This window comes from Lampetra fluviatilis, chromosome 17 (genome assembly GCF_964198595.1).
Source record: "Lampetra fluviatilis chromosome 17, kcLamFluv1.1, whole genome shotgun sequence".
In the NCBI taxonomy this organism is placed as follows: Eukaryota; Metazoa; Chordata; class Hyperoartia; order Petromyzontiformes; family Petromyzontidae; genus Lampetra; species Lampetra fluviatilis.
Genome location: NC_136291.1, coordinates 11704013 through 11729230, shown reverse-complemented (window position 1 = coordinate 11729230; position 25218 = coordinate 11704013). Strand labels below are relative to the sequence as shown.

The window sequence follows — 25218 nt, the reverse complement described above, 5'->3', positions numbered from 1 at the left end:
TACGACGTGTGGTGTAGCTCCTTTTGATCTGTCAGTCTGTCATGGGCGAACCTTGCTATATGCATACTCAGCAGATCCACGATTCTTCCCATTACCCACAGATTCCCCCTACGGATTCACATATATGTTTAAAAAATATTATTCATATATATGGTATATTTGATGGTGATAAAGAAATAGTTCAATCGTGACTGTGACAAGGATTCACGTTGCAATGCTGTTCCCAATAAAAAACAATGTGATTTAGGGTCCTTGCAGGAGATGGCATGAGACATGGTGAGCAGTGCACCTGTCCATGTGGAACTTCTAGTGCTGTCCCTCTGTATTTGTGGGCTTTTCCTAGTTACCCCTGTGTTCTGTTGCATGAAAAGCCCTCTTTATTAAAAGAGTCATAACCAATCATCCCAATGCAGGACCGTCTGAAATCGAGTCTTGAGATATAGTGAGGCTTTCCTAAATAAACTATAGTATTATCTTAATAATTTAGGGAAAAAAAGTGGATAAGTATAGCTATAAATAAACTATTAACTTTTTTTTTTTATTATACCAGGTAGGGCCCACTGAGCTATATAGCTATTTTTCAGAAGCGACATGGCCACAAATGATAGCTGAACAAAGTGGCTTATCATGTGGAAATGTATCAGATAAATACTCAAAACACACATTGTATCTAAATGTGGAGGGAAAAACCGGAGGACCCGGAGAAAAATCCATGCGACCACGGGGAGAACATGCAAACTCCAAATATACAAACGTCAGGATTGAGATCGAACCCACGACTTCCTGCACACCGGGCGAGGGAGTTAGCATCTCGCCACCGTGGCGCTGGGATGGGCTGTGCACTGCCAAAATCCCTTTGGGCAACCAAAATTCACTCTCCTTAGCAGTACATTACTCTTATGGTGCCCCCCACACAACAGTTTTACTGCACCGCCCTCCCCATCTGAGAGGAGCTGGATGAAATGACGTACACTTGTTTCTGTGAGTGTTTTAGGCTACTCGGCAGTTGGAGGTAGATGCCCTCCAGCAATAACGGAGGGCAGAGGAGCGACGCTCACAACAACGAGCAAAGCACCGGGTGGTTAAAACACAGCAAGCTAGCACACAGTAGGGCGCACAGCTGGTGCGTCAGCCAGTCATGTTAGTCAATCCATGGCGCCTGGGTCTCTCCCGTGACCTCCTGCCAGCAGGTGTTTGACACTTCACGTGGATTTAAAGTGCACATAGCCTGGCACAAGCGCCTTGGTGATGTCACCGCCACTTCGTGGCGAATGGCAATTATTGTTGTTGTTGGGCTAGGTCAGGGGTCGGCAACCAAAATAACAAGAAGAGCCATTTCTTTCCAATTCAGTACAAAATTCAGTATTTCAAGAGCCGCAATGCATCTGAGTACATACTGTACATACGTACATATTGTCAAGAAGCAGCCCGTAAAGAGCCGCATGCGGCTCCGGAGCCGTAGGTTGCCGACCCCTGGGCTAGGTGGAGCCGGCTGCCCGTCACTTGCCCACCTGTCGTTCTGGTAGATCTCCATGGAGCTGTTGAGCTCGGCCAGCTCCTCCTTGAGCAGCTGGAGTTTGGAGTTGACGAAGCTGAGCTCGATCGCAACCGTTTCCTTGACTTTGTTGTTGTTGGTCGCTCTGCCGTTACAAAATGTATTTCGTGGATAAATGAGCTCCCGTTGCAACAAAAAACAAACAGTTACAGCCCGCTTACATGAGTGAGCTGATGCTGTTAGTTTTACATTTAACAAATGTCTTGAATTATTCATCACCAAAGTCGTACTGAGTTACATTGTAGTACACAAGTAATAATCCATTACACTATCGTACCTGTTATCCTGGCCTTGTACTCAATAAATGTTTAAACAGGCACGTGTCGCAAAACAATTCATGTGTAGCTCAGCATTCCATATGGGCACACAAATCATTCTCTAATGTTAAAATGTATTCTTCACTGCCGGGTCTGTTTTTAGTAATCACTGTTTTCCAATGTTGTGTAAAACTTGTGAATGCCCAGATGTAGCTGGGTGGCTCTGGGCATCCACAATGCCCCTGTGTGGAAGCACTGAGCCGGCATCAGTGAGATGCTGAGGTAGATACCCGTGTGGTGAGTTTATGGTCTCAGCCCAGTTTTTTGTTATGTTTTGGCTTAATTTGCCACTTTCCAGATGTGAAAAAAAACATTTCATGCTGGAGTGCCAATAAGACGCTGATTGCAGTGCCATCACCCATAGCTCTCTATGATGTTAAGTTACAAGGTCATTCTCTGACATGTGATCTACCACTTGATAATTTGTCTCATGAGATGAATACAATCATAGTTTCAAAACAACATGGAAAATAAACATTTCAACCTTCAATTCCCACATAAAACAGACATCTGTAAAAAAAAAACAAATCAAGAATCTCCCTGTTACACACACTTGCAGGAATGATCCTGGAGTGCCTCAGCTGATGTGCTGCGAACTGCGACCCTCTCATCGATATGCTAAGTGGCATCATATTGCACTGCAGCCTGGTCTGGGAGCTCGTACACAAAAACGGCTAGATGCACAATTGAATAACACGATGCGCATTATAACCAAAACATTAAATCGAATGGCTTCCTTTTCTGGTGAAAATTCTGCCACCAAATATCCAGAGATATACAAACTGCAAGGGCATTTACACGTTTTCTTGCAAACGACAACCGACTCACCAACCAAGACCTCAACAATGTATTTCACCTCCAACTCAAATCCCGATCCCCCTTCTGGGATCACGCTGCTGTCACCATCCTAGAATCTCACCCATATCCAGAAGAATGCTGGAAAACACAGTAGAACAATGCGGACGTCCAGAATAACCATCTCATTCGAGACCCCAGACATCGAACTTCCTGGCTTTAATATTCCTCGAAGACACTGGTGTAACCATCAACCGCAGCAGAACATCAAAAGGCTGATGTGTACATCTCTATCATGATTGAATATTTAAAGACAAGCCAAAGTGCGCCTGTGGCTGTGCAACTCAAACTATAGACCCAACAGTAAACCACTGCAGTCTGCACTTCTTCAACGAAGGAATAGCAAAACTACACAAACTCTCAAGTATGTATGTTGAACTTCTTTCGCACCGTACGTAGCCAACCGTGCTAATCGGATGTATGGGGGAAGGGCAACAAACTAAACACAAAAAGCAGCTCGAAAGAAATGAGTTTTCAATCTCGATTTAAAAGTGCATAGTTCCTAGTGGCTAATGTCAGAAGAAAGAGTGTTCCAGATGGCCGCAGAAGTGCATCTGAAAGCGCGCGATGCAGTTACCATTTTCTGAAGCCCTTTAGCTCCTGAACATATTACCAGATGCAAAATAAAATCGGGTCTGTCTAATTTGTTCCAGGCCACAAAACCTAGTGAGCTGGAAATGTGTATTTAAAACAAGTGACAATCATAAGCGGGTTGACTCAGAGAAGCACTTCAAAAGAAGTGAAAAAGAATGAAGGGCTCCCTGAGAATATAAGCCCTGTGAGATCTTCTGTTGTAATACAGAATCATGGGTGAGTCATGAAGCTCGGTGTTTGTTTCCCAAGGCAGGTCAAAGCTTTTGCCGATGGGGAATTTTGCAGCACTCCCTATTGATCGTACACATGTGGGAGTGTGATTAACTATGCCACCACTCTTGCAACTCTTGCAATGGCAAGTAATAACGAGCAATTCTTTGACTTCACTCTGCACTTGGTAAACATTTATGGGTCTCTGTGATGTTAGACAACACCAGCCTTGTGGCCACTCTTAATTGAAATATAAACTCAGTGACTACCAAACTTAATTCAGACTGCACCTCGGATTAGCATGGTTGGCTATGTACGATGCAAAATAAGTTCAACATATAACTGCTATTACTATTTTTATTTTATCAGGTAAGGCCCACTGAAACGACCTGGACACAAATGATAGCTCAACAAAGTGGCTTATCATGTGGAAATTTATAGGAGCCAATTACTCTACACGTATATTTCTAAATGTAGAGGGAAAAACCGGAGGACCCAGAGAAAAATACACATGACCACAGGGAGAAACTCCAAATATATAGGCGCCAGGGTCGGGATCAAACCTAGGCCCTCCTGTATACTAGGCGAGGTAGTTAACATCTCGCCACCCTGTAATCTACATACCTACCAGCACCATGACCACCGATAACAACACCACCGTGATCGCGAACACCAGTCTGGACTCCTGACCCAGATTAATAATGTAACCGTCCCATTAAAAGTCAGATGACATGGTTTTACCAAGATTCATGGATTTCATATGGATAATATCAATATTGATAAATGTGGTCGGATGCTATTCTAAACTTTACAAGAAATACACAATGACAAGGCTTTCTTTGAATAAGTGACTTGGTTCTTGTCAACACAATTGAAGACATTTTTTCAGGTTGTAGTGACTGATAATTATAAAGTGTCATCATGGGAATCTTGGAGTCTATTTGATGTCTGCTTGTGATTTGAATGTTTGTGATGAAGATTAATGTTGTAAAGGAATTAATCATATCGCGAGTAGAAAATAACAAGTTAATGATTCTTTATTTTATTTGTGACCAGTTTTTTCTCTTTTCCACAATGAAAACATGTAAGCAAGCTGTTTTTCATTCTCTCTCTATACAGAACATTTCTTCTGCATTCATTTACTTAAACGGCTTTTCTCCATACAGTTATCTGCAGAGCAAATAGTGCGGACGTGGAACGCCTTTCACAATTGGCTAGTGTGCTCTGGGAGCATATTGTCGTGCACACAAAGCCTATGCTGCCCGTCATTCAGTGGGGGTTCACAAAAGTGGCTGTGGGAGAAATCTTTATACAAAAAATTAAACAAAGAGTTTGTGAAGGCTCCTGGCTGGGTCCCAGGCACTGCGTCACCCTCCACCGCGCCACCTCCATCGTGCATTGGCTGCGGAACGTTTAAATGGGCTGGGCACGGCCTGTCCACTGGATCCCACCCATGGGCACCAAGTGGGCGAACAGAAACGGCCCCACTGCTCAATTTGTTGGGTAAAAAGGGTGGGCTCGTCCATTCAATAACTTTGCATGTAGGGAAAACCATATTACACCAACAAAACGTATGGATAGATGGGGTTAACAGCCAAAACCCCATACAGGCAGACCAGAAACCCAATTACTGTACTCCTCTCAACCTTGCAGCACCGTTGTCTGGGCAACTCACGCAGATGATATTCTCCAAAAAGTGTGGAAGTATGAGTGTGCACCACCTTGTGCGGTGGAGGGCTCAGAACTATGCATGGATTCGCGATGCTGCGGTTACAGGAGTTCTCATCAGTAGGCTCGTATCTCCCACAGACACAGAGGGGGTCACAGTGAACCCCTTACACACTTGAGACACAACGCTTTTTATTTATTTACTGAACGTTAGGGGAACCCAGTAACGTGATACATCATGTGAAACACACACCGCTGGAAAGCTTCACTATTTCTTGCTCATGCCACTTCTGACCACTGTAAGGGCCTCCATACAGGGTGCTCTATACAGCCCCTCTGGTAAAGGCTCCAGAGATCTCCTCTATTGGGTATTTGGCCTACTCTTCCACAATGGCCAGAAGTCTTGGAAGAGGTGGGAGTATCCATACTTTACCCCACAACACACAACACTATAAGTATACAAATAATAAATAGTATTATTCAGCTATTTGTCAATCCAAGGCTGGATAAGGCTGCCCTATGGCAAGTTTGTGTGCAAGACAACATATTTGGCCATGCTGATCAGTGTGGGTTGGTGAAAAAGGGTGACGATAAGGAATAAGGGTTTGCATTCATTGGGTGTTGAAATTCCTCAGGATCTCAAGAGATGTACGTCAGATCTCCTATCAATGATTGCAAGGCTCTGCTGTAATGGTTTTGTTGCCTAGGGGACTTCCTGATGATAGCTGTCGGTGAGGCACAAGGGAACGCCAGTGGGCATTAGTCTGGCAATATGGGAGGGGATCTTGGTTTGTGACTTTCTCAATTAAGTACTCTTATCTGTGACCTGGAATTGAACTCAGGTCGACGGGTTCAAAGCGCAGTATACCACGGGCAGCTCCTTTTATCCGCTAAGTCCCACTGTTAGTGGTGGGTACTGGACATACGAGAATAATTGTTTATACAGCATGGAGAAGTGACACCTCATGCTGGAGGATTAATGAAATGGCACCCAAAATAAAACAAATGTTGCCACATTCTGGGGATGTTTTTCCCATAAATTTAGTCTCAACTGCCCATAAAGAATTCAACATGTTTATTTGCATCACACCATAAATCTAGACACAATAGGGATATAAATGGCTATACAATCTTCATATATATCACAGTGAAGTCCTCATCCACATCTGTGCAATGTAGCATATAATGTATCTAGGTTAAAACTGTTAACATGGGAGAATTGACCTGTTATCAAGTGAAATTGCTTGGGCAGCATGATGATCTGTCCGTCTAATCTCATCTGTTGAGATCCACAAGTGAGACGTGGCAAATGCTAACAGCCTTCCTGTAGTCCGCAAAACACTGGATCAGAGTAATCCAAAGTTAATGCCATCTCAAAGCACACACAATGCACATCAGCCAGTCCAACATACGTTTATATGCCATGAAACTCCTTCCCAGGAAAAAAAGAAGCTTATCCTGTTTCCATCATCACAGCTATAACCACGTATTTATAAGTAGATGACACATTGTAATAAACAGAGTACTTTATGCCTAGTAATCTACCTTTCTAGTAGCATCCTTCAAATTATTATTAACCATCTGTTCATAAAATACTGAAGGATTTAGATCTTAATTAAGGAAGAGAGATTATTAAGAGCACGATAGAGTACATTTGGGAGAATACATTTTTTGTAATACTCAAAATACCAATGTGCAGGAAGAATAAAGTTTTCAGTGCATATCAATTGCTATGAGGTATGGATCCGAAATGTGGACACTGATTAAGATAATTGAATGAATGCTGAAATGTGGAAAATAAGTATTGCAGCAATGCATGCACGGAATTAAACCGAGAGACAGAAAGACAAATATATGGATCAAGAAACAAACGCAAATCAGAAACATCATACTGTTAAGGATAATAAGTAGGATTATGCAAAACACATCACAATAAGGATTGACGGCCAATGAATAGGACTGGTGATGGAATGGTCGCCAAAGGAGAAAACGCGTCCAATAGGACAACCGCCCGAAATAAATAGTGATAAGATCAGATCATGTACAGGAGCGACATGGATAACGATATCACAAGACCACGGGGGGTGGTGTCGGCATGAGGATGCCTTCACAAGGACATGAATAGATCATGGCAGATGATTAATTCACTTTTTATACCCACTTAGTCTTTGACATTTGTATGTACCAACTGTACTCAAGACGTGGAATGTGACCGTGAAAAAAGCATGAGAAGATCGGTGAGCCACGAGTAAAATAATAGAAAAAGGGAAACACCTAAACCATCTCATAGCAATAACTGACGGCTGTCAAACATATCCTGCACAAATCATGAATCGGACAACTAAATGATGCACTTTCTGCGCATCTAGATGCGCTCACGTGCAAGCTGTCCTGTACACACTCACACCCTCGTGCGCAAGCAAGTGTGCAACAGCACCACATGGACGAATTTGTCGAGTGAAGTGTGCCACTGTGTCCTCAAACACCACCGTGTAGGAAAACGCATTCGTACGATACTGTGCTTAACCCCAAAAGAGGCGCACTGAATTTGGCTATAGATCTCTTCCTCCATGACCTAAAAACTCCTCCATATAACAAAGACTTGCAAAAATGTGTGGATTTAAAATAAACCATTAGTACCACTTCTTCAGTGCATCATACAACATTTTTAGCAGTCTCACTTTCAAAGACTGCGACATATAACCAACATTCATACAAAACACATAAACGAGCCAATACGCCAAAAATCACACAGATGGTCAATGTGAATGGATGCTAATTAGCAGACGTGTGTAGCAGGAACTGGATTCAGCTCGCAGTAAAAGGGCTTTGCTTGATTAAATCAATTGTTATAATCATCAGGAGAAAACCTGTAAGACCTTGCAAGCTCCACCAGTGCATGCACAAACACAGCAAAGCGACTAATCCAGCAAGAGTCAAGAAACCTGGCAAATGTCTCCAGGATTAACTATTAACATGGACTCAATATGCTACTTCAGACCATGTTTGTGCCCTGCACTGTGAGACAGTGCCCTCCCTACATTCGCTCGGCATCCATTACAACGAAACTGGCACAAAACAAAGGCTTGATGAGCCAGGGTATCCGGTGCGATCCCTGTTTCATTGTCTCGTTACGTAACGTGAAATAGGCTTTAATGCCTCCGCTTGTGAGAGTTCTCCGCACGCACCGTAAGAGGTTCTCGGCGCCAGCTCGGAGCCTCATCTCCTTGTTGATCTGCTGGTTGAGCTTGGCTCGCCGAGTTTGCAACTTGCTGCGCTGCGTCTGAGCAAAGGGATCACATCCCTACACGCAACACACAAAATACGACATTGAGCAAATAGCAAACAAAACAACTTACAATTAGTTTTTAACACTCCCACTGTAGTCCAGAACCGGTGCTAGGACTGAACTGAATGAAGCTAATCTTTGTATTTACCAGGTACGGCCCACTGAGATATGTAGATTTTCAGAAGCGACCTGGCCACAAATGACAGCTCAACTAAGTGGCTTATCACGTGAAATGTTTTAGCAGCCAAATACTCTAAATACATGTTTCAACATGTGGAAGGGAAAAACCGGAGGACTCGGAGGAAAATCCACGTGGGGAGAATATACAACAGGCATCAGGGTCGGGATTGAACCCACGCTCTCCTGCACACTAGGAGAGGGAGTTAGCATCTTGCCACTGCGGTGCTAGGATGGGATGTGCCCTGCCAAAGTCCCTTTGGGTAACCCAAGTTCACTCTCCTTAGCAGTACATCACTATTATGGTGGTACCCACACAAGAGTTCTACTGCCCCCCCCCATCTCAGACCAGCTGGAGACGGGCAAGCTGTATGTTTGAGACTTAATTACGATGTTGTTTTCACAAGCTATTAAGATATTTCAGGTAACAGGTAATTTGCGAAACAGTGAAGATAGTTAGCGTTCGGGCCATTTAGGATTGTACAACCGCTGTGGATATTCAAGAATAAGGTATCACACAAATATATGATTGGTGGAAATTGCTCTAAAATTGTCAGTTTTCTGTTAATTAGTACAGTGCGAGGTCGTAGGAACACAACAACAATGTGGTTGAACCTTTTGGATTCATTAGAGAAATTACAGACAGGACACTTGTAGTGCTGTTAAATTGACCGACTTAACACTTAATAACATTGAATAACTATATATTTACAATTTAATAGACAAATTATGAGCAAAACATTCACTACTCTGCAGTTTAATCCAAACCACTTACCACCATCATGAAGCAGAGGATGAAGACCAAGGCTCACGAAATATGGAAGGCTGAATAAATATTCTGATGAGTATGAAGCATGTATTTGTTATATGTGTAGTGGTGATACGCGCTGGGTGTATATGTCGTGTGCCAGCGCGTATGTACGGGTGTGTGTGTGGTGACGCGCGCTGACGGGGAGGAGCAGGCGTCAGTGCGCGGGTGGGGGTAGTGCTGCTGATTGGCTGTGTGCCGGTGACGCGCCCAGAGGGAGTGATCGGGTAGCAGCGCGGTGTGATTGGTCGGAGAGTGGAAACACGCGCTGAGCGGAACCGGATCGTGGGGATAGCGCGTGGGGATTGGGTAACGGAGGAGCGGTGCCGACGTTGAGGTCCGCATCCGCTCCGTCTCCCGGGAAGAAGGGGTATATAAGGTGATGCACAGAGGAGCAAGGGGCAGAAGTGGAACCATCTAAGAATGAAGACGAAGGTGTAGAGATAGAGCCCGGAGAGGAGAGTAATGGAGAGTAGAAGAGAGTAAGGTATAGTGTGTAGCCAGCGAGAGAGAAAGGTCTACACGAGCTGAGTAAGGTATAGTGTGTAGCCAGCGAGATAGAACGGTCTACACGAGCTGAGTAATGTATAGTGTGTAGCCAGCGAGATAGAACGGTCTACACGAGCTGAGTAATGTGTAGTGTGTAGCCAGCGAGAGAGAACGGTCTGCACGAGCCGAGTATGCATACGGTGTAGCCAGCGAGAGAGAACGGTCTGCACGAGCCGAGTATGCATACGGTGTAGCCAGCGAGAGAGAGGCAAAGTCTACACGAGGCGAGAGAGGAGAGTGTAGCAGAGGCGCAGAGTCTACACGAGGCGAGAGAGGAGTGTAGCCGAGGCGCGGAGTCTACACGAGGCACAGAGAGCCGGCAGCACAGAATCCTGAGTCAAGAGAAGTGCGGTGTGAAGAAGAGAGGCCACGCGTTGTATTGTTACAAGTCAAGATTTAATAAAAGAAGTGTGTTCCCGTCAAGGAGTTTCCTGCCGTCATTTTCCAATACTTCATCTGGCGTCAGAAGTGAAACGGGCTTCCAAGTATGGAGACGAGGAAGACCCGTAGGACCCACGGGATTGACCGCGAGGAAGACCTGGACGACTCGGAGCCGCTGGTGGCGGGGGGTGAGGAAGAGGACTTGCCCACGCTGCAGGGTCCGTCGACGGCGCCGGCCGAGCGACCGGGGACAGACGCCGGGCTTCGTGAGGCGCACTCCCGACTGGCGGAGCTGCTGCTCGCCGCCGCGTCCATCTTGGCGGAGATCAGCTCGTCGGGAGGAGCGGGGACGGTGGGGGACATTTTACAAGGTCGCCCCGCAGATTCCCGCCAAAACGAATGGGGGATTCCCGCCATTGCGCCTGGGCCTACTTTTGGCGGGAACGGCGAGCGCCACGTGGTGGTGGGTTCCCAAGCGCGCGCATCGACGTCATCAGCGCGCGAGGGGGTCCGCCATCTTACGTCTGCTGCTGGAGCCGCCATCTTAGACACCGACGGACAGGCGGAGAGGAACCACGAGGCGGATGACTTCATTTTTCAGCAGCGCCTGCCCACGTTGTCAGCCTTCAAGGCGGAAGGCGGAGACTGGGGCCAATTTCAGCGAAGGTTTTTGGCGCATCAAGAGATGTCAGCGTGGTCCGATGCTACGGCGCTGCGGGCATTGCCCGCCATGCTGGACGACGATGCGCTCGCGGCCTTCAGGGCTGCACGGAAGTCGGACCGCTCCACGCTGAAGGATGCGCTGGGTTTGTTGGCCAGGGTCTACGGGCCTCCCTCTACATGCCGCCATCAGTTCTACGCAAGACGGAAAGCGGCCACGGAGACCGCGCTGGCCTATCGCACGGCGTTGCTGGCTCTTGCTGATGCTGCGTTCCCTCGGATGGACGAGGAGGGCCAAGACGCGATGGTTTTGGAGCAGCTGCTCAAGTTGGCGCAGGACCTGGGGGTCCCTATCAACACAGCTGACGACATTGATATTTCTTCTTTGAGAGTCGCCACGAGTATTCAAGCGCACGAGGCCCTACAACGGAAGCAAGGCGTTGGTTGCAACGCTGCTGTCGTCGCAGCCCCGGGGTTGGTGGTCGCCGAACCCCAAGTCGTCAGCCCACGAGAGGAGGCGTTCGCCACGGGACGACCAGGGGACTGGAGGCCGGGGGCCCGGTCGCCTCTGCGATCGGGCCGAAAGTCGGAGCAACCAAGATCTACTCCGACCCTCGTCACGTGCTATAACTGCGGCCTCCGGGGCCACGTGGCGTCCGGGTGCCGCGCTCCGCGGCAGCGCGCCATAGGAGCTCGGCTGGACGACGACCGAGAGCCCAAGTCATCTCTACAATCCCCGGCAAGTCGCGGCACCTCACACGCTCGGCCTGTTTATTCGGCACACATGGGACGCCGCGTTGCGGCGGAGGAGGGCCGGTTAAGGTTCGGGGATTCGGTTCGGCGAGGGGGGTTCGGCCGGGACCAGGGAGACATTGAATGGGCGGAATTGGGGCATAGAATTGTGGCTGCTTCGGCGGGTTCGTCCGTTGTTACGGGATCTATTGATGGGGTTGAGATTAGGGTGTTAGTGGACACGGGGGCATCGGCAACTATTATATCGGACCTCATTTATAATATTCTTCCAGTCCAATGTCGTCCGCTGCTTCCAGTGGATGTGCCATTTTACGCCGCTAATGGGGGATCGTTGGGCATTATCGGTCAGGTTAGGGCGTCCATTTGCATTGGAGATATCAAATTATCGGGACCCGTTTTCGTTTCGTCTTCTTTGGCAGTTCCGTGTCTTTTGGGCACTGACTTTTTGGCTAAAATGCCCATTAAAATTCTTATCGATCAACGATGCATTGAACTGCCATCGGGTCGCCGGATTTCATTTTTGACGGGCCCTACTGACATTCGGACGGCGTGCGCTACGATACAAGCGGTGGCGACGCAGACAGTGCAAGTGCCCCCGGGTTCACAGATGTTGATTCCCCTCCGGTTGCGAAAACCATGGGTGAGGGAGGCTTCGGGACAGAGTATGCTTTTGGGTCCTTCTAACAAGGCTGTCGGGGGTCTTGATTTATCGGTGGCTCACACTTTGGTGCGGGCTGACAGGGATCCGTTTGTGATGGTTTTGAACGCGGGGTCGCGACCAGCTGTCATCCCGCAGGGCACCGTGCTGGCTCACGCGGCGCAGGTTCCTGGGGATGATGGGTTGGTTGCGCAGGTGGGCTCGAGCCCCGCGCGGAACGTTGAGCCAAAGGAAGACCTTGAGTGGGTCCATTCGTTATGTGCCGCCTCGGACGATTTGTCGGCGGCGCAGTTGGGTGCGCTGCGCGAGTTGCTCATTGAATTCTCTGATGTATTCAGTAAACATAAGTATGACATTGGGTGCACGGATTTGTTGCACCATCACATTGAAACGGGCGATGCGGCGCCGGTCAGGCTAAATCCCTTCCGACTGAGTCCCGTGGAGAAGGAACATGTTCAGTCGGCTGTTAACGATATGCTAGAAGCCGATATTATTTCACCCTCCTCTAGCCCGTGGGGAGCGCCTATTGTGCTGGTTAAGAAGCAGGACGGGTCCCTGCGATTCTGCGTTGATTTCCGTCGCCTGAATAAGATCTCTGTGGCTGACGCGTATCCGCTCCCCAGGATGGATGAGTCCCTCGATGCATTGTCTGGTGCGCGATATTTTTCGACTCTTGATTTGTTATCGGGGTTTTGGCAGTTGCCGCTCGACGAAGAGTCGAAACCTAAGACAGCATTTCGGACTCCAGGGGGGCTGTTCCAGTTTAACCGGTTACCCATGGGACTTCACTCCTCTCCAGCGACGTTTCAGCGACTTATGGAGCTGGTTTTGTCGGGCTTGCAGTGGGATACATGCTTGATTTATATGGACGATGTCATTGTTTTCAGTAAAACGTTTGAGGAACACCTCCGGCGATTGAGAGGGGTGTTCTTGCGAATGCGATCGGCTAAGTTGAAATTTAAACCGGCCAAATGTCACCTCCTTCGTAGGTCCGTTAGATACTTGGGTCACATTGTCGATTCTTCGGGGATCTCCACCGATCCCGCGAAGACGGATTGTGTCGGTTCGTGGCCGACACCTACGTCCGTTTCCGACGTGCGTAGTTTCATCGGGTTTGCTTCTTATTATCGGCGGTTCGTTGAGCACTTCGCCACTATTGCAAAACCCTTGCACGCTCTAACGGCGAAGGGAGTGAAGTTCAAATGGGGACCGGAGGAGGAGGCCGCGTTTCGCTCCCTCCGGGACGCCTTGGTGGGTGCCCCACCCTTGTGTTATCCCGATTTTGCCAGTCCCTTTTTGCTGGACACGGATGCTAGCAACACGGGCATTGGGGGGGTGCTATCCCAAGTCGTTGGGGGTGTCGAAAGAGTTGTCGCCTACGGTAGTAGGGTGTTGTCTCCGGCGGAGCAGCGCTACTGTGTCACCCGTCGCGAGCTGCTTGCCATTGTTTTTTTTGTGCAGCAGTTTAGGCCATATCTGTATGGTCGTCACTTTACAGTCCGAACGGACCACGCGGCGCTACAGTATTCATTGAGGGTCGCCCAGCCCTCGGGCCAGTTGTCGCGTTGGTTGGAAGTCCTCCAGGACTATCAGTTTACGACTACGTACCGTAAGGGGTTGCGACACACGAATGCCGATTGCTTGTCGCGGTTGTTGCCTTGTGATGAATGCGCGTGTTTGTCGGGATCGGCGCGCTGTAAACCGACGCTTGCGGGGGAGATGGGGGCACTGGCTGCGACAGCGGGCGCACCGAGTGGGGATGATTCCACTGCCTCTCAGGGGCGGGACTCGCTGCTCTCGCTGTCGCTCAGCGAATGGGGCCGCCTCCAGATGGCGGACAGCTCGCTGCTAGCATTGCGCCGCAAGGTTGGGGGTCCCGAGGGGGACCAGGAGCGTACCGGCTCCTATGTACTTGAGCGGGGCGTGTTATTGAAATGGGACAGTTTGTCCCGGCGGAACGCACTCGTGGTGCCTTCCGCTGTGAGGGGGAGGGTTGTCTTGGCGGCACACGAACGCCTCTTGCACTTGGGAGTTAACAAGACGCTTGCCCTGCTTCAGCGTGACTATTACTGGCCGGGAATGGGAAGTGATGTGGTGCATATTCTGAAGGGGTGCGTTGAGTGCGCCAGGCGTAAACCACCGGCCGTGGCAGCTAATCCACCGCTGCAATCTATTCAGGTCTCGCGTACCAACGAGCTCGTTGCACTCGATATTTTGGGGCCCTTCCCAGTCACGCCGAGAGGGAATAAATATTTGTTAGTGGGGGTCGAATACTTTACCCGATGGCCTATGGCGTGGCCTCTCGCTAACCAGTCGGCAGCGGCTGTGACGGATGCCTTCGTCCAGGGCTATGTCCTGGACAAGGGGGCTCCCGAACGCCTGCTGACCGACCAAGGTAAAAAATTTTCGAGTAAATTGTTGCAAGAGGTGTGCGATCTGTTGGGTACCAAGAAGGTGCGTACCTCCCCGTACCACCCGCAGACTGACGGGATGGTGGAGAGACTCCACAAAACCTTGACTTCCATGCTGTGCCAGCAGGTGTGCGAGGCACATGTAGATTGGGACCTGCAGGTCCCGGGAGTCCTTGCCGCGTATAGAATGGCCCCCCATGCAGCTACGGGGTTTTCCCCATTCTATTTGATGTACGGTCAGGAAGCTGACCCGCCAATAGAAACGCAACTTGGCCTGTCCGCTCCACGAACTAATTCTAATTTGGCAGAACATATTAAGTTTAATATTCATAAGCTGACAGAGGCGAGGGAGGCCGCACGGCTTAATTCGCGGGCTCGCCAAATTGCTAATGAACGGTTGCGGGCACGGAAGGTGTCCATGCACGAATGGAAACCAGGTGACAGGGCCTGGCTGCATTGCCCTCAGGCACCCTTGGCTACGTCGCCTAAATTGTTGAGACCGTGGAGGGGACCCGTGGAGGTCGTGCGCGTTGCACGGCCCCAGTGCGTTCAGATAAAGTGGGGAAAGCGCCGGTGGTACGTTCACCCCTCCCGACTGAAACCGTTCTCGCCTCCATATGGCCTCCCCTTGTGTCGTGATGGCCGGGCGTGTGACGTGACCGGCGACCCAGAGGGGGAAATGTCTCTGCCTGATCCACACGTATTGTCGCCTGATCTGCTCCCAGGTGTCTCGGAACTGACAGCTGCCGATCACCGGCGGCCGGATCTCCGCGGCGGGGCCGGCCCTTTCAGGCCCGTTCCGCGCCGTCTGGAGCGGCCGGAACCGCCGGACGGTCGTCAGTGTCCCGCCCCATACGATGGACCAGCCAGACGGACTCGCGCCAGGTCGTGCTACTTTGCATGACCTGCCTCGTGAGGAGTCGGGGCAGTTGGAGCGCCTCGTCACTGCGTGTAGTCGCAGGGACGTGGGGCGCGTTCGTTTCGAATTTGCTCGTATCGTGTTATTGTTGACTTTTCGCGTTCATTGTCAATCTGTACATAGTTATTCTTGTTGTTGTTGTTGTTGTGTTATGTTACGGGGCACACTCGGGGGGTTATGGGGTTTTTTTTTTTGTTGGTTGTCGTTTTATCGTCGTGGTTGGTTGTTGTTAGCAGCCGGGCCGGCTGCGAGCTATGTGGGAGGGGGTGATGTAGTGGTGATACGCGCTGGGTGTATATGTCGTGTGCCAGCGCGTATGTACGGGTGTGTGTGTGGTGACGCGCGCTGACGGGGAGGAGCAGGCGTCAGTGCGCGGGTGGGGGTAGTGCTGCTGATTGGCTGTGTGCCGGTGACGCGCCCAGAGGGAGTGATCGGGTAGCAGCGCGGTGTGATTGGTCGGAGAGTGGAAACACGCGCTGAGCGGAACCGGATCGTGGGGATAGCGCGTGGGGATTGGGTAACGGAGGAGCGGTGCCGACGTTGAAGTCCGCATCCGCTCCGTCTCCCGGGAAGAAGGGGTATATAAGGTGATGCACAGAGGAGCAAGGGGCAGAAGTGGAACCATCTAAGAATGAAGACGAAGGTGTAGAGATAGAGCCCGGAGAGGAGAGTAATGGAGAGTAGAAGAGAGTAAGGTATAGTGTGTAGCCAGCGAGAGAGAAAGGTCTACACGAGCTGAGTAAGGTATAGTGTGTAGCCAGCGAGATAGAACGGTCTACACGAGCTGAGTAATGTATAGTGTGTAGCCAGCGAGATAGAACGGTCTACACGAGCTGAGTAATGTGTAGTGTGTAGCCAGCGAGAGAGAACGGTCTGCACGAGCCGAGTATGCATACGGTGTAGCCAGCGAGAGAGAACGGTCTGCACGAGCCGAGTATGCATACGGTGTAGCCAGCGAGAGAGAGGCAAAGTCTACACGAGGCGAGAGAGGAGAGTGTAGCAGAGGCGCAGAGTCTACACGAGGCGAGAGAGGAGTGTAGCCGAGGCGCGGAGTCTACACGAGGCACAGAGAGCCGGCAGCACAGAATCCTGAGTCAAGAGAAGTGCGGTGTGAAGAAGAGAGGCCACGCGTTGTATTGTTACAAGTCAAGATTTAATAAAAGAAGTGTGTTCCCGTCAAGGAGTTTCCTGCCGTCATTTTCCAATACTTCATATGTAACAAAATCAAAATGAAACAACGAGTGTGAAAGCTCTAACAGAGCCCGTGACGTCCAAGGGAATGTATTCACTGAATTATTTACAGAGAAGTAAACAAGTTATGCTTGTATACTATACTTTGCATATGGTATTTATAATTAGTAGTGCAAACACGGACACCATCTCCTTGAGTGCAGATTAATGTATGCGGTAACAGTGTTAGGGGTGGAATCCATTGGTTTAAAAAACACATTTTATTCAGTTAGAAAAGCCTTCCGGCTTTTCTAAATCCAGCTTTGAGAGGTTTTAATGTACTATATAGAGATAAGCACACATACGCCCACAAACTTGAATGCAGATTTAGTAAGATGATAACTCAAAAATCATAAAGGCATCATATAAATGTGGAGTGACATTGCGGACGTCACTGTGTAATGCCAGCCCTTGAGGCATGGCGTGCAATGTACTGACATCGTGAACATCATGTATATTGGGAGATCGTGGATGTCACTGTGTAATGCCAGCACTAGAGATGCACGGCGTGCGATGTATTGACATCGCGGACACCCCGTATATGTGGGTGTAGTACCGGCCCTGGAGGGGCTCGGTGAGCGCTGATGGATAGCGCTGAGTGGCACCACTCAAGGCGTGCAGTGCCGACCCCTACAGGATGGGGTGTGAGAGTGTCAGCATGGAATGGGGTTACTATAGGCCGTGGTACTCTAGTTGACCCCCAGAGGACACGTGACTGGTAAAGTCTACACAGGGCCCCCCAAGTGGGGGCGAAGGGTGGTCACATGTCGGGTGGAGATCCTGCTAGAGGATTTGAGGTGGTCGTGGCCGAGGGCGGAGCCAGCCACGACCAGTGAGGCTATAAGCCGGTTTCCCCAGAGGGACCGGGGTTCAGCGTTGCTGTTGTCATCCTGAAGAATCGACGTTCGAAGTCCGAGAAGAGTCACCAACACGTGGACCTGGACCCAAGCCGGGGTCCTGTCCGTTGTAGCTACTCCCAGTGTAATTAGGGTAGTTAGCCTGGTGGTCCACCACCATAGGTTAACTGGTGAAGGGGCAGTTACACCTTTGTGTTGGTATCAATAAATGTGTTGCCTCCAAAAAGTGTGTCTGCGACTCAGTTGAACTCACTACAAATGTAATACAGGTCTCTAAAAGGCTACATGCTTGGGGGGAAACACAATAATTGGTCTTGGGGCAGCTATGTTGAGGCATTCGGCCATAATGTGTGTTTTCACCGTGTCTCCAGTTTGTCTGCAGGAATGGGTCAATGAGAAGACCGAGTTTGAAGTTTTATGGATACAATTATTAATTAAAGTGACTAAAGCGTAAAGACACGTAATTGTTTGATTGGGAGGGAGTGTATGAATAATAGTGTTTAATAATTAAACCAAAACATTACGTTTGCCAATTTAAGTCTTTCGTGACCAATGTTGACATTTTTGTGATAAGCTTGGACTGTTTTGGGATGGACAAGAGTGCAAATGAGATATTTGGTCATAAAAACATCAAGTGACAGTTTGAACTGAGAGTTTAGTATGGCTCATTTTTGGTTGGGGTGACAATTGTCCGCAATTATGCTCCCAAGTATTTTTAAAAACGAAAGTGACGCTGATATCTGCGGGAAAGACCTATGGTCAGACCTGGGAGGCCATTTTGCTAGAAGCTTGGGAGGTTTCATGCCAAGGAGGAAGAGACAAAGAGGTGACTGCTGTGGTGTTGTAGAGTGGAATGAGAAGACCATAACATTGGGCTGGGACACACATTGGAAGAAACCGTGATGCGAATCACAACGTAAGAGCTTTACAACATCTCACACGTGAATAGCATTGTCAATGGTTAATGACATACAGTTCAGGTTTCTCCATTGTTGTGGAAATCGCTGGTTTGTAAGACTGCAAAAGTTCAACTTACCACTTGCTTTTAAAGGAAGACCAAAGATCGAAATGTCATCATAGCCAAACACCTTTGATACCAGCACTCCTCACAAACGCTTTCTACCCCATGGCAGATCCAGCAGCTGCTGCACAGTAGACATGCAACCTCCAAGATGAAGACATAACCCAAAAAAACAAGCAGCTCTTATTTCTACACACACTTAGGCTACGGGCTTGTCCTATGCAGGTTTTAAATTTCATTAACGATTAAAAAATATATATGAAGAGTGCCATAATGATGTTTTTGACCGTAACTTTGAAGGCTTTATTTCATTTAAAAAAATGTTTCAAACGATTGTCAGACATCCGTGTACAAAATAAGGGACGCTTTTGTTGTTGCACATTCCCGTAACATCCCCAGTAAAGGCTTTGCCATACAGAAAGGACGAGGCAGTCATTATGAATGTGCCGAGACATGGAAATAAAAGCTCATTAATTAAATATAGAATGTTTGAACTATCAAAAATAAGAAAATTTATGAATGCAGTTATTGGATTTCAAAAGCCCCAGCACCTCCGAATTCGCACAGTTGGCTACATAAGGTGTGAAAGAAGTTCAACATACATACAATAGCCATACAATATTTGGGAAGATAATATTACTCAGACAGAACTCTTAACGTCTGTAATTTACGGGAGAAGGTATGACAGGGAAGAAAGTCTGGGCTGTGGTCACACTCAAGTTGGGTGTGCCTCCTTGTGACATTTGTTGCGCTTCATATGTATGACGCAGTACAGGGACTGCATATGATGCAGAAAAGGGACTGCTTGTGTCAGACTTAATAAAAAACAAGGACTAGGTTGCCCTATCACATTGTCGTCTAAGCACAAGGCTGTGTGCTGCTTATTTATTTCCACCGATCTCGGTAGGCTGTGTGCACAGCGGGCAGTTTTGGCACTTCCTGGCATGGGATTCGGACACTGTATTGTGCCACACATGCTACTTAAATGAGTTCAATGACTCCCTCAAGTTTTCCATGTAGTGGATCAGCAAACATTTTTAGTATTAACTTAACCTCCTCCATGAAGATGCGTGGGTGTGGGAGTGGGATGTTGAAGTGGCCCTCCCACGTGTGATTTAATCATTGTGGTGCCTTTCACCAATAACAAAATCGTGATGTCCGATATGGTTTAAGTGGGACACATGCCATATGACATGGTAAATACAATACATGTGACAGTGAGGGTTTCCTCTCGTCTGATTTGTTGTGGGTCGAAAAAGTGAAAATGAACAAGCCCCTGTTCTTATGTAATATTGCTCAATCCTGGCTAATATTGCCCATGTTGAATTGCAATTATATTTAATGAGGGCAAACTGGACGACTTGTCATGACAAAAGGCATGAGGATGCGATTCATAAATGTTAAAATATTACAACAGCCACAATTAACTTAAACATTTTCATGCAGTTTTTTAAGTATGTTACTAAATGGTGAATCAATGATATAAAAGAATGTGGAATGCCTAAGGAACTATAATCTGCTCAATGCGAGTGACCCTGCCAAGTACAGGGTCATCTATCCATGTCACTTGATGTGATCCTACCACACCTGGTTACCCTATGTATAAACTGGCCTTGCCATGGAAATGTCAATTTTTTTGTGCTTCTCCATTGCTCTTAATATGAAGACAATTTGATTGCCTAATTTGCCCACTTCCTGCTCAACCAATTTAGACTCTAAAATGCCTCACTCCCGACTTGACCACCCAGTGGCCTATGCCCTGGCCTGTCTGCTGTGGCCTAGGTCCGGCTGCCTGTTCCATTCTGTATTGTTAGGCAAATCCTGCTCAGCCACTTACTGTTGTCAGCACTTCACAGCTGACCCTGCCTGTTTCAGCCCCTCCGTGATCAGAGTTGCAACGTGGACAACCCCACGGCCGACTAGGCCACAAACTGCAACCCCCAATACCTGACTGGCTGCTGGTCATAACCTGGGACAAAGACCCCCCCCCCCACTCACCGAGCTCTACAGGAATGCTTATCACTTCGAGACAGCACCATCACACACTCTTCTGCCGACAACAGCCCTCAATTCCTGCCTTACCACCAGTTGCAATCACACTATGCTATGACATATAATTGTCACAATTGTATATACCACAACATTTTTTGTCATACTACATCAATAAACAATGACATCATGTATTTATATGGCTGAAGCTATTTTATAACGTGTTTGTTGTAAACCTGCAATATTTTGTGCACATCTCGAGAAGATGTTCTAACCTCAAAATGTACAATGACAATTACTTTTACCTTGAACGGACACAATGATATAATTTTTAAATGTGTTAATGTACTGTATGCAACATTTTTGCATTGTAAGCTTTGGCCTTTTGCAAATCACTATTTAATGTCGCAACATAGGTAAAAATATACCAATTTTTTTTCGGAGGTGTGACGAAGTCAGTCGCAGGCGTGCCTAACATGTACAACATACATAAAGTTTTCAATTTCCCTACCAGCCAGCTGACACACCCTGGAGAGGAGTCTGGAAATATGCACCTGTGCCCATTTCAACATGGATATTGGCTGCGTTTGCACAATTAGGTTTAAAAAAAGCAACAAAAAAGTAATTAAATGGACAATACTCAGGGCTGCGCACATCAATTTCCCAGTACAATGAGATATTTTTTCTCAATATATATTCAACATATTTGTAATGCTTTAACAGTGTTTTAGCTGGATGAAAATATTTGTGATTTATTCAATACAACAGAAAAGTTTTTGTAGTAGTTGTACCACGGTTTGTGTTAGAGGCACTTTTAACCTGACAGTAGTTTTTAGAAGTGTGTTCCAACAGTGGTTTACTGTTTGTTAGCTCAATCAAAAAAGAACACCACTCCCAGATAACATTGTGACGACGGATCAACGTTGAACAATGCTTTATCTCATCACCACTGGTCCACAGTCATTAACTGGGCATTGGCTTCACATCCGTGTGCACGGGGTCCTATCCTTGGTTGTCGAGTGAAAGGTGAATACATCCTTCAATACCATTCATAAGTGTGATGATTAAATCGAAATTAAATAAATCAATAGCTAGGATGACGATTTGAAAATATTGCAATTCAGCCATCCATCAATAGGGAAGTAAATCACATTCATTCACTCCTTTACATGCTCCTTCAAAAGCACAATTGTGCTTTTGGTGGATAGTTCATTCTAGTTCAACTTTTGGTTCTTGCTTTAGAATCTGTATGCCTGTCAACTCTCAATAGCCCAACTGCAGCAGTCTCAAAATAAATACGCAGCCAATACGCCTACTTCCCATGTCTTTCACTGCATGTATGTTGAAACTATTTCGCACGGTACGTAGCCGTGCTCATGGGAGGTGCGATTAGCAACCACTGGTTCAACACAAGCAAAACTCTGCAACGATTTCGATATGTGGGACCCAGTACACAAGAGGCAAAAAGGACCCTTGGGGGGCACAAAGCCTCAGATGTACAAATATGTAGAGGACACGAAGAAGGTACACACTGAGAGACGCAGAGGGCCAGAGCCACCAGAGAGGCAGCCCGATAGCTGTGGGGTTCCCCACTGCACTTGTTACACACGCTTGGAGACGGCACTATGAACGTGTACTGCGCCAATGACTCTGGGCTCCGGGCTCGTGAGGGGTTGAGGCGGTGTCTACCACTGCTGCATGCCGAAACTCGTGCTGGCTGGCCAGGCATGGGCCAATATCTCGCCGTGATTGTGGCCCAAGACGAGGCGTAAGAGACGGGAGGAGGACGGAGCGCCATCTCGCACCTCCATCCTCCTAGTAACCTCACTCATCCTCCAATCTATTGTGGCGGAGACATTGCCCCCAAATGTGGGCGCCTTCGCCGCCGCTTGTTGAAGAAGATCACGGTTGGAATCCCACGGCTGCCCCGGTTATCACTGCGGGTATATAAAGCACAGTAACACGCGCTTTCTGATTTCACGGTGGACGTTTAAAAAAAGGTCCCTTACATCATTCGCAAGAGTGGGCCAGTTAGTTCCGGCGTCAATGTTCAATACTGTATACTAAATTAGAAAAATGCTCCCAAATTACGATCAAACATAGCAATCGCCGCCCTACCCCCCCTTATTGTATGAACTGCATGTTTAACTTCTTTCGCACATTACGTAGCCAACCATGCGAATCGGAGCTGCGAACATTTTGGCAGGACCTTCCTGCGCAAAAAAGGAGTAAACGAGCGCAAAGATCAACAGCATCCACCCTCAACTCCACCTCAACTCCACCTCGCATCTCTCCACCACCACCGCCGCAGAGGGACAGAGATGGGAGGTTGCCTGGCAACAGGTGGGGGGGGGGGCAGCGAGGCGCCCCCCCCCACATCGCCACCATCGCCCTCGGAGTAGACGGCTCCCGCTCAGGGCACACGCCGACACGGTGGGGACACGGGGGACACACGGGGTCAGGGAGATCGCGCACCTTTCGGAAGCTGCCCTCGCACTCCGCAGCGTCCCCGTCCGACATCGCGGGTTCCCGAGAAGCGACGAGACGCGGGTGGGGGGGGGGTGTGAAGGGGGATGACTCTGCCTGCCCCCCCCACGGCCCCGCCCCTCGCTCAGCGTGGCCCCGCCCTTATCCGGGACACGGCCCCGCCCCTCGCGTCGCGTCACGGCCTCGCGTCGGTCACGATTCATGGATTCGCGATTAAATCGACTTGGTTTCTTTCAATCGATTACATTCCTTAAGATTAAATTACGATTCGTAGAGACTGCGCTAACTTGCCTATAATTATTTTTTTGCAATCGATGGCGAGCCCCGAGAAGATCGCTTTAATATGGGCCACAGAAAGCGGAAGAGCCAATTCACGCTAAGAATCACGACCACTAATGGAATCGCGTCCCACCGTGAATCGTGAATCGTGACATCCTGCAAAGCCCGCACCGGCACCGCCCCTCACCTGGGCAGAGCTCGCGCCGAGCCCCGCCCCGCACGCGCGGAACACCGCCCACTACCCCCCCTCCCGGCCGTGCCCCCCCTTGCCCTGCCCCCACCGATGCGGCTCAGAGCGGATGACGCAGCTCGCAGTTGGTGGTGGAGGAGGAGGAGAGAGCGGTGGTGGTGGTTGGGGGGCAGCGGTGGTGGTGGTGGAGGGAGCGGTGGTAATGGAGGAGGAAGGAGGGTGCGGTGGTGGTGGAGGAGGAGGGAGCGGTGGTGGAGGAGGAAGGAGGGAGTGGTGGTGGAGGAGGGAGCGATGGTGGTTGGTGGTGGAGGAGGAGGGAGCGATGGTGGTGGTGGAGGAGGGAGCGGTGGAGGAGGAGGGAGCGATGGTGGTGGTGGAGGAGGAGGAGGGAGCGGTGGAGGAGGAGGAGGGAGCGGTGGTGGTGAAGGAGGAGGGGGCGGTGGTGGGGGGCAGCGTTTCGCTTGCGTCGCGCTACCAAACCGGCGACCCGAGTTCGACTCCCGTTCACGGCTAACACCGGGGACGATTATCTGAATCGGTCCTGGGACTCCCCCCCCCTAGGTCGACTCAGCCTCAAATACGTACCTGGTACTAGGATGTAAATACCGCCACTGGGAAGACAAAGGCGGCCAGGCGTGGAGCTGGCAGTCCACCCCGTCTTGTGCCGTGCCGGCCTTCGTAGGTGTTGCTTGCTAACAGCACTTGCCCCAATAGTCTGTTAAGACGAGAGGGTTGGTGATCTTTGGAGGGAGGCTTCACAATGGCCGGGCCAAAACCGCTGAGCTAAACCCGGGGTTGAATCCATTCCTTATTTAGTGTGGATTAAATGTGTGTAGACATCGTATGTCGATGTCCAATTCAAAATCCAGATCGTGAATGTTTCCACGTCAGAATTCTGAGACGGGATACAGCGACACGAGTTCACTAAGTGAGCGACTGGGTTCGCTGCAGTCACATGTTTAGAAACATGCATTGCGAATATTTCGATTATTTGGCTGCTATATATTTCCGCATGATACGCCACTTTGTTCAACTATCGTTTGTGGCCAGGTTGCTTCGAAAAAATAAATTAATGCCTCAGTGGGCTTTTACCTGCTAAGCTAATATCCATACTCTTTGGTTATTTTGTTAAAGTCACGTAAGTATAAAATAAATTAAATCACAACGTTTTGGGCGCAACACAAGCGTCCGTCATCAGGTGGGACAACCACAGCAAGAAACAATTGCTGAAAATTGTTTCAGCCGACAAGGGCAATGCCACTGTCATCATGGATAAAATAGAATATAACAACAAAATTCAAGAACTACTCAACGATGGCAGCTATACAAAAATAAAAAAGAGACCCCACCAACAGCCTCGT

The 25218-nt window shown here is 48.7% G+C and overlaps 1 protein-coding gene across 1 annotated transcript in view; it reads right to left on the bottom strand.

The window, feature by feature from the left end:
- Positions 1 to 23477, bottom strand: part of LOC144936942 (rhophilin-2-like) — a 57172-nt gene extending 33695 nt beyond the window's left edge. The window contains exons 1-3 of the mRNA XM_078864185.1: positions 23377 to 23477; positions 8388 to 8503; positions 1512 to 1640 (exon numbers count right to left, since the gene is read on the bottom strand). Of these exons, the coding sequence (XP_078720311.1) occupies positions 1512 to 1640; positions 8388 to 8503; positions 23377 to 23421 (290 nt within the window). The 5' untranslated portion in view covers positions 23422 to 23477. The remainder of the gene's footprint in view (positions 1 to 1511; positions 1641 to 8387; positions 8504 to 23376) is intronic.
- Between the last annotated feature and the right edge of the window lie 1741 nt (positions 23478 to 25218).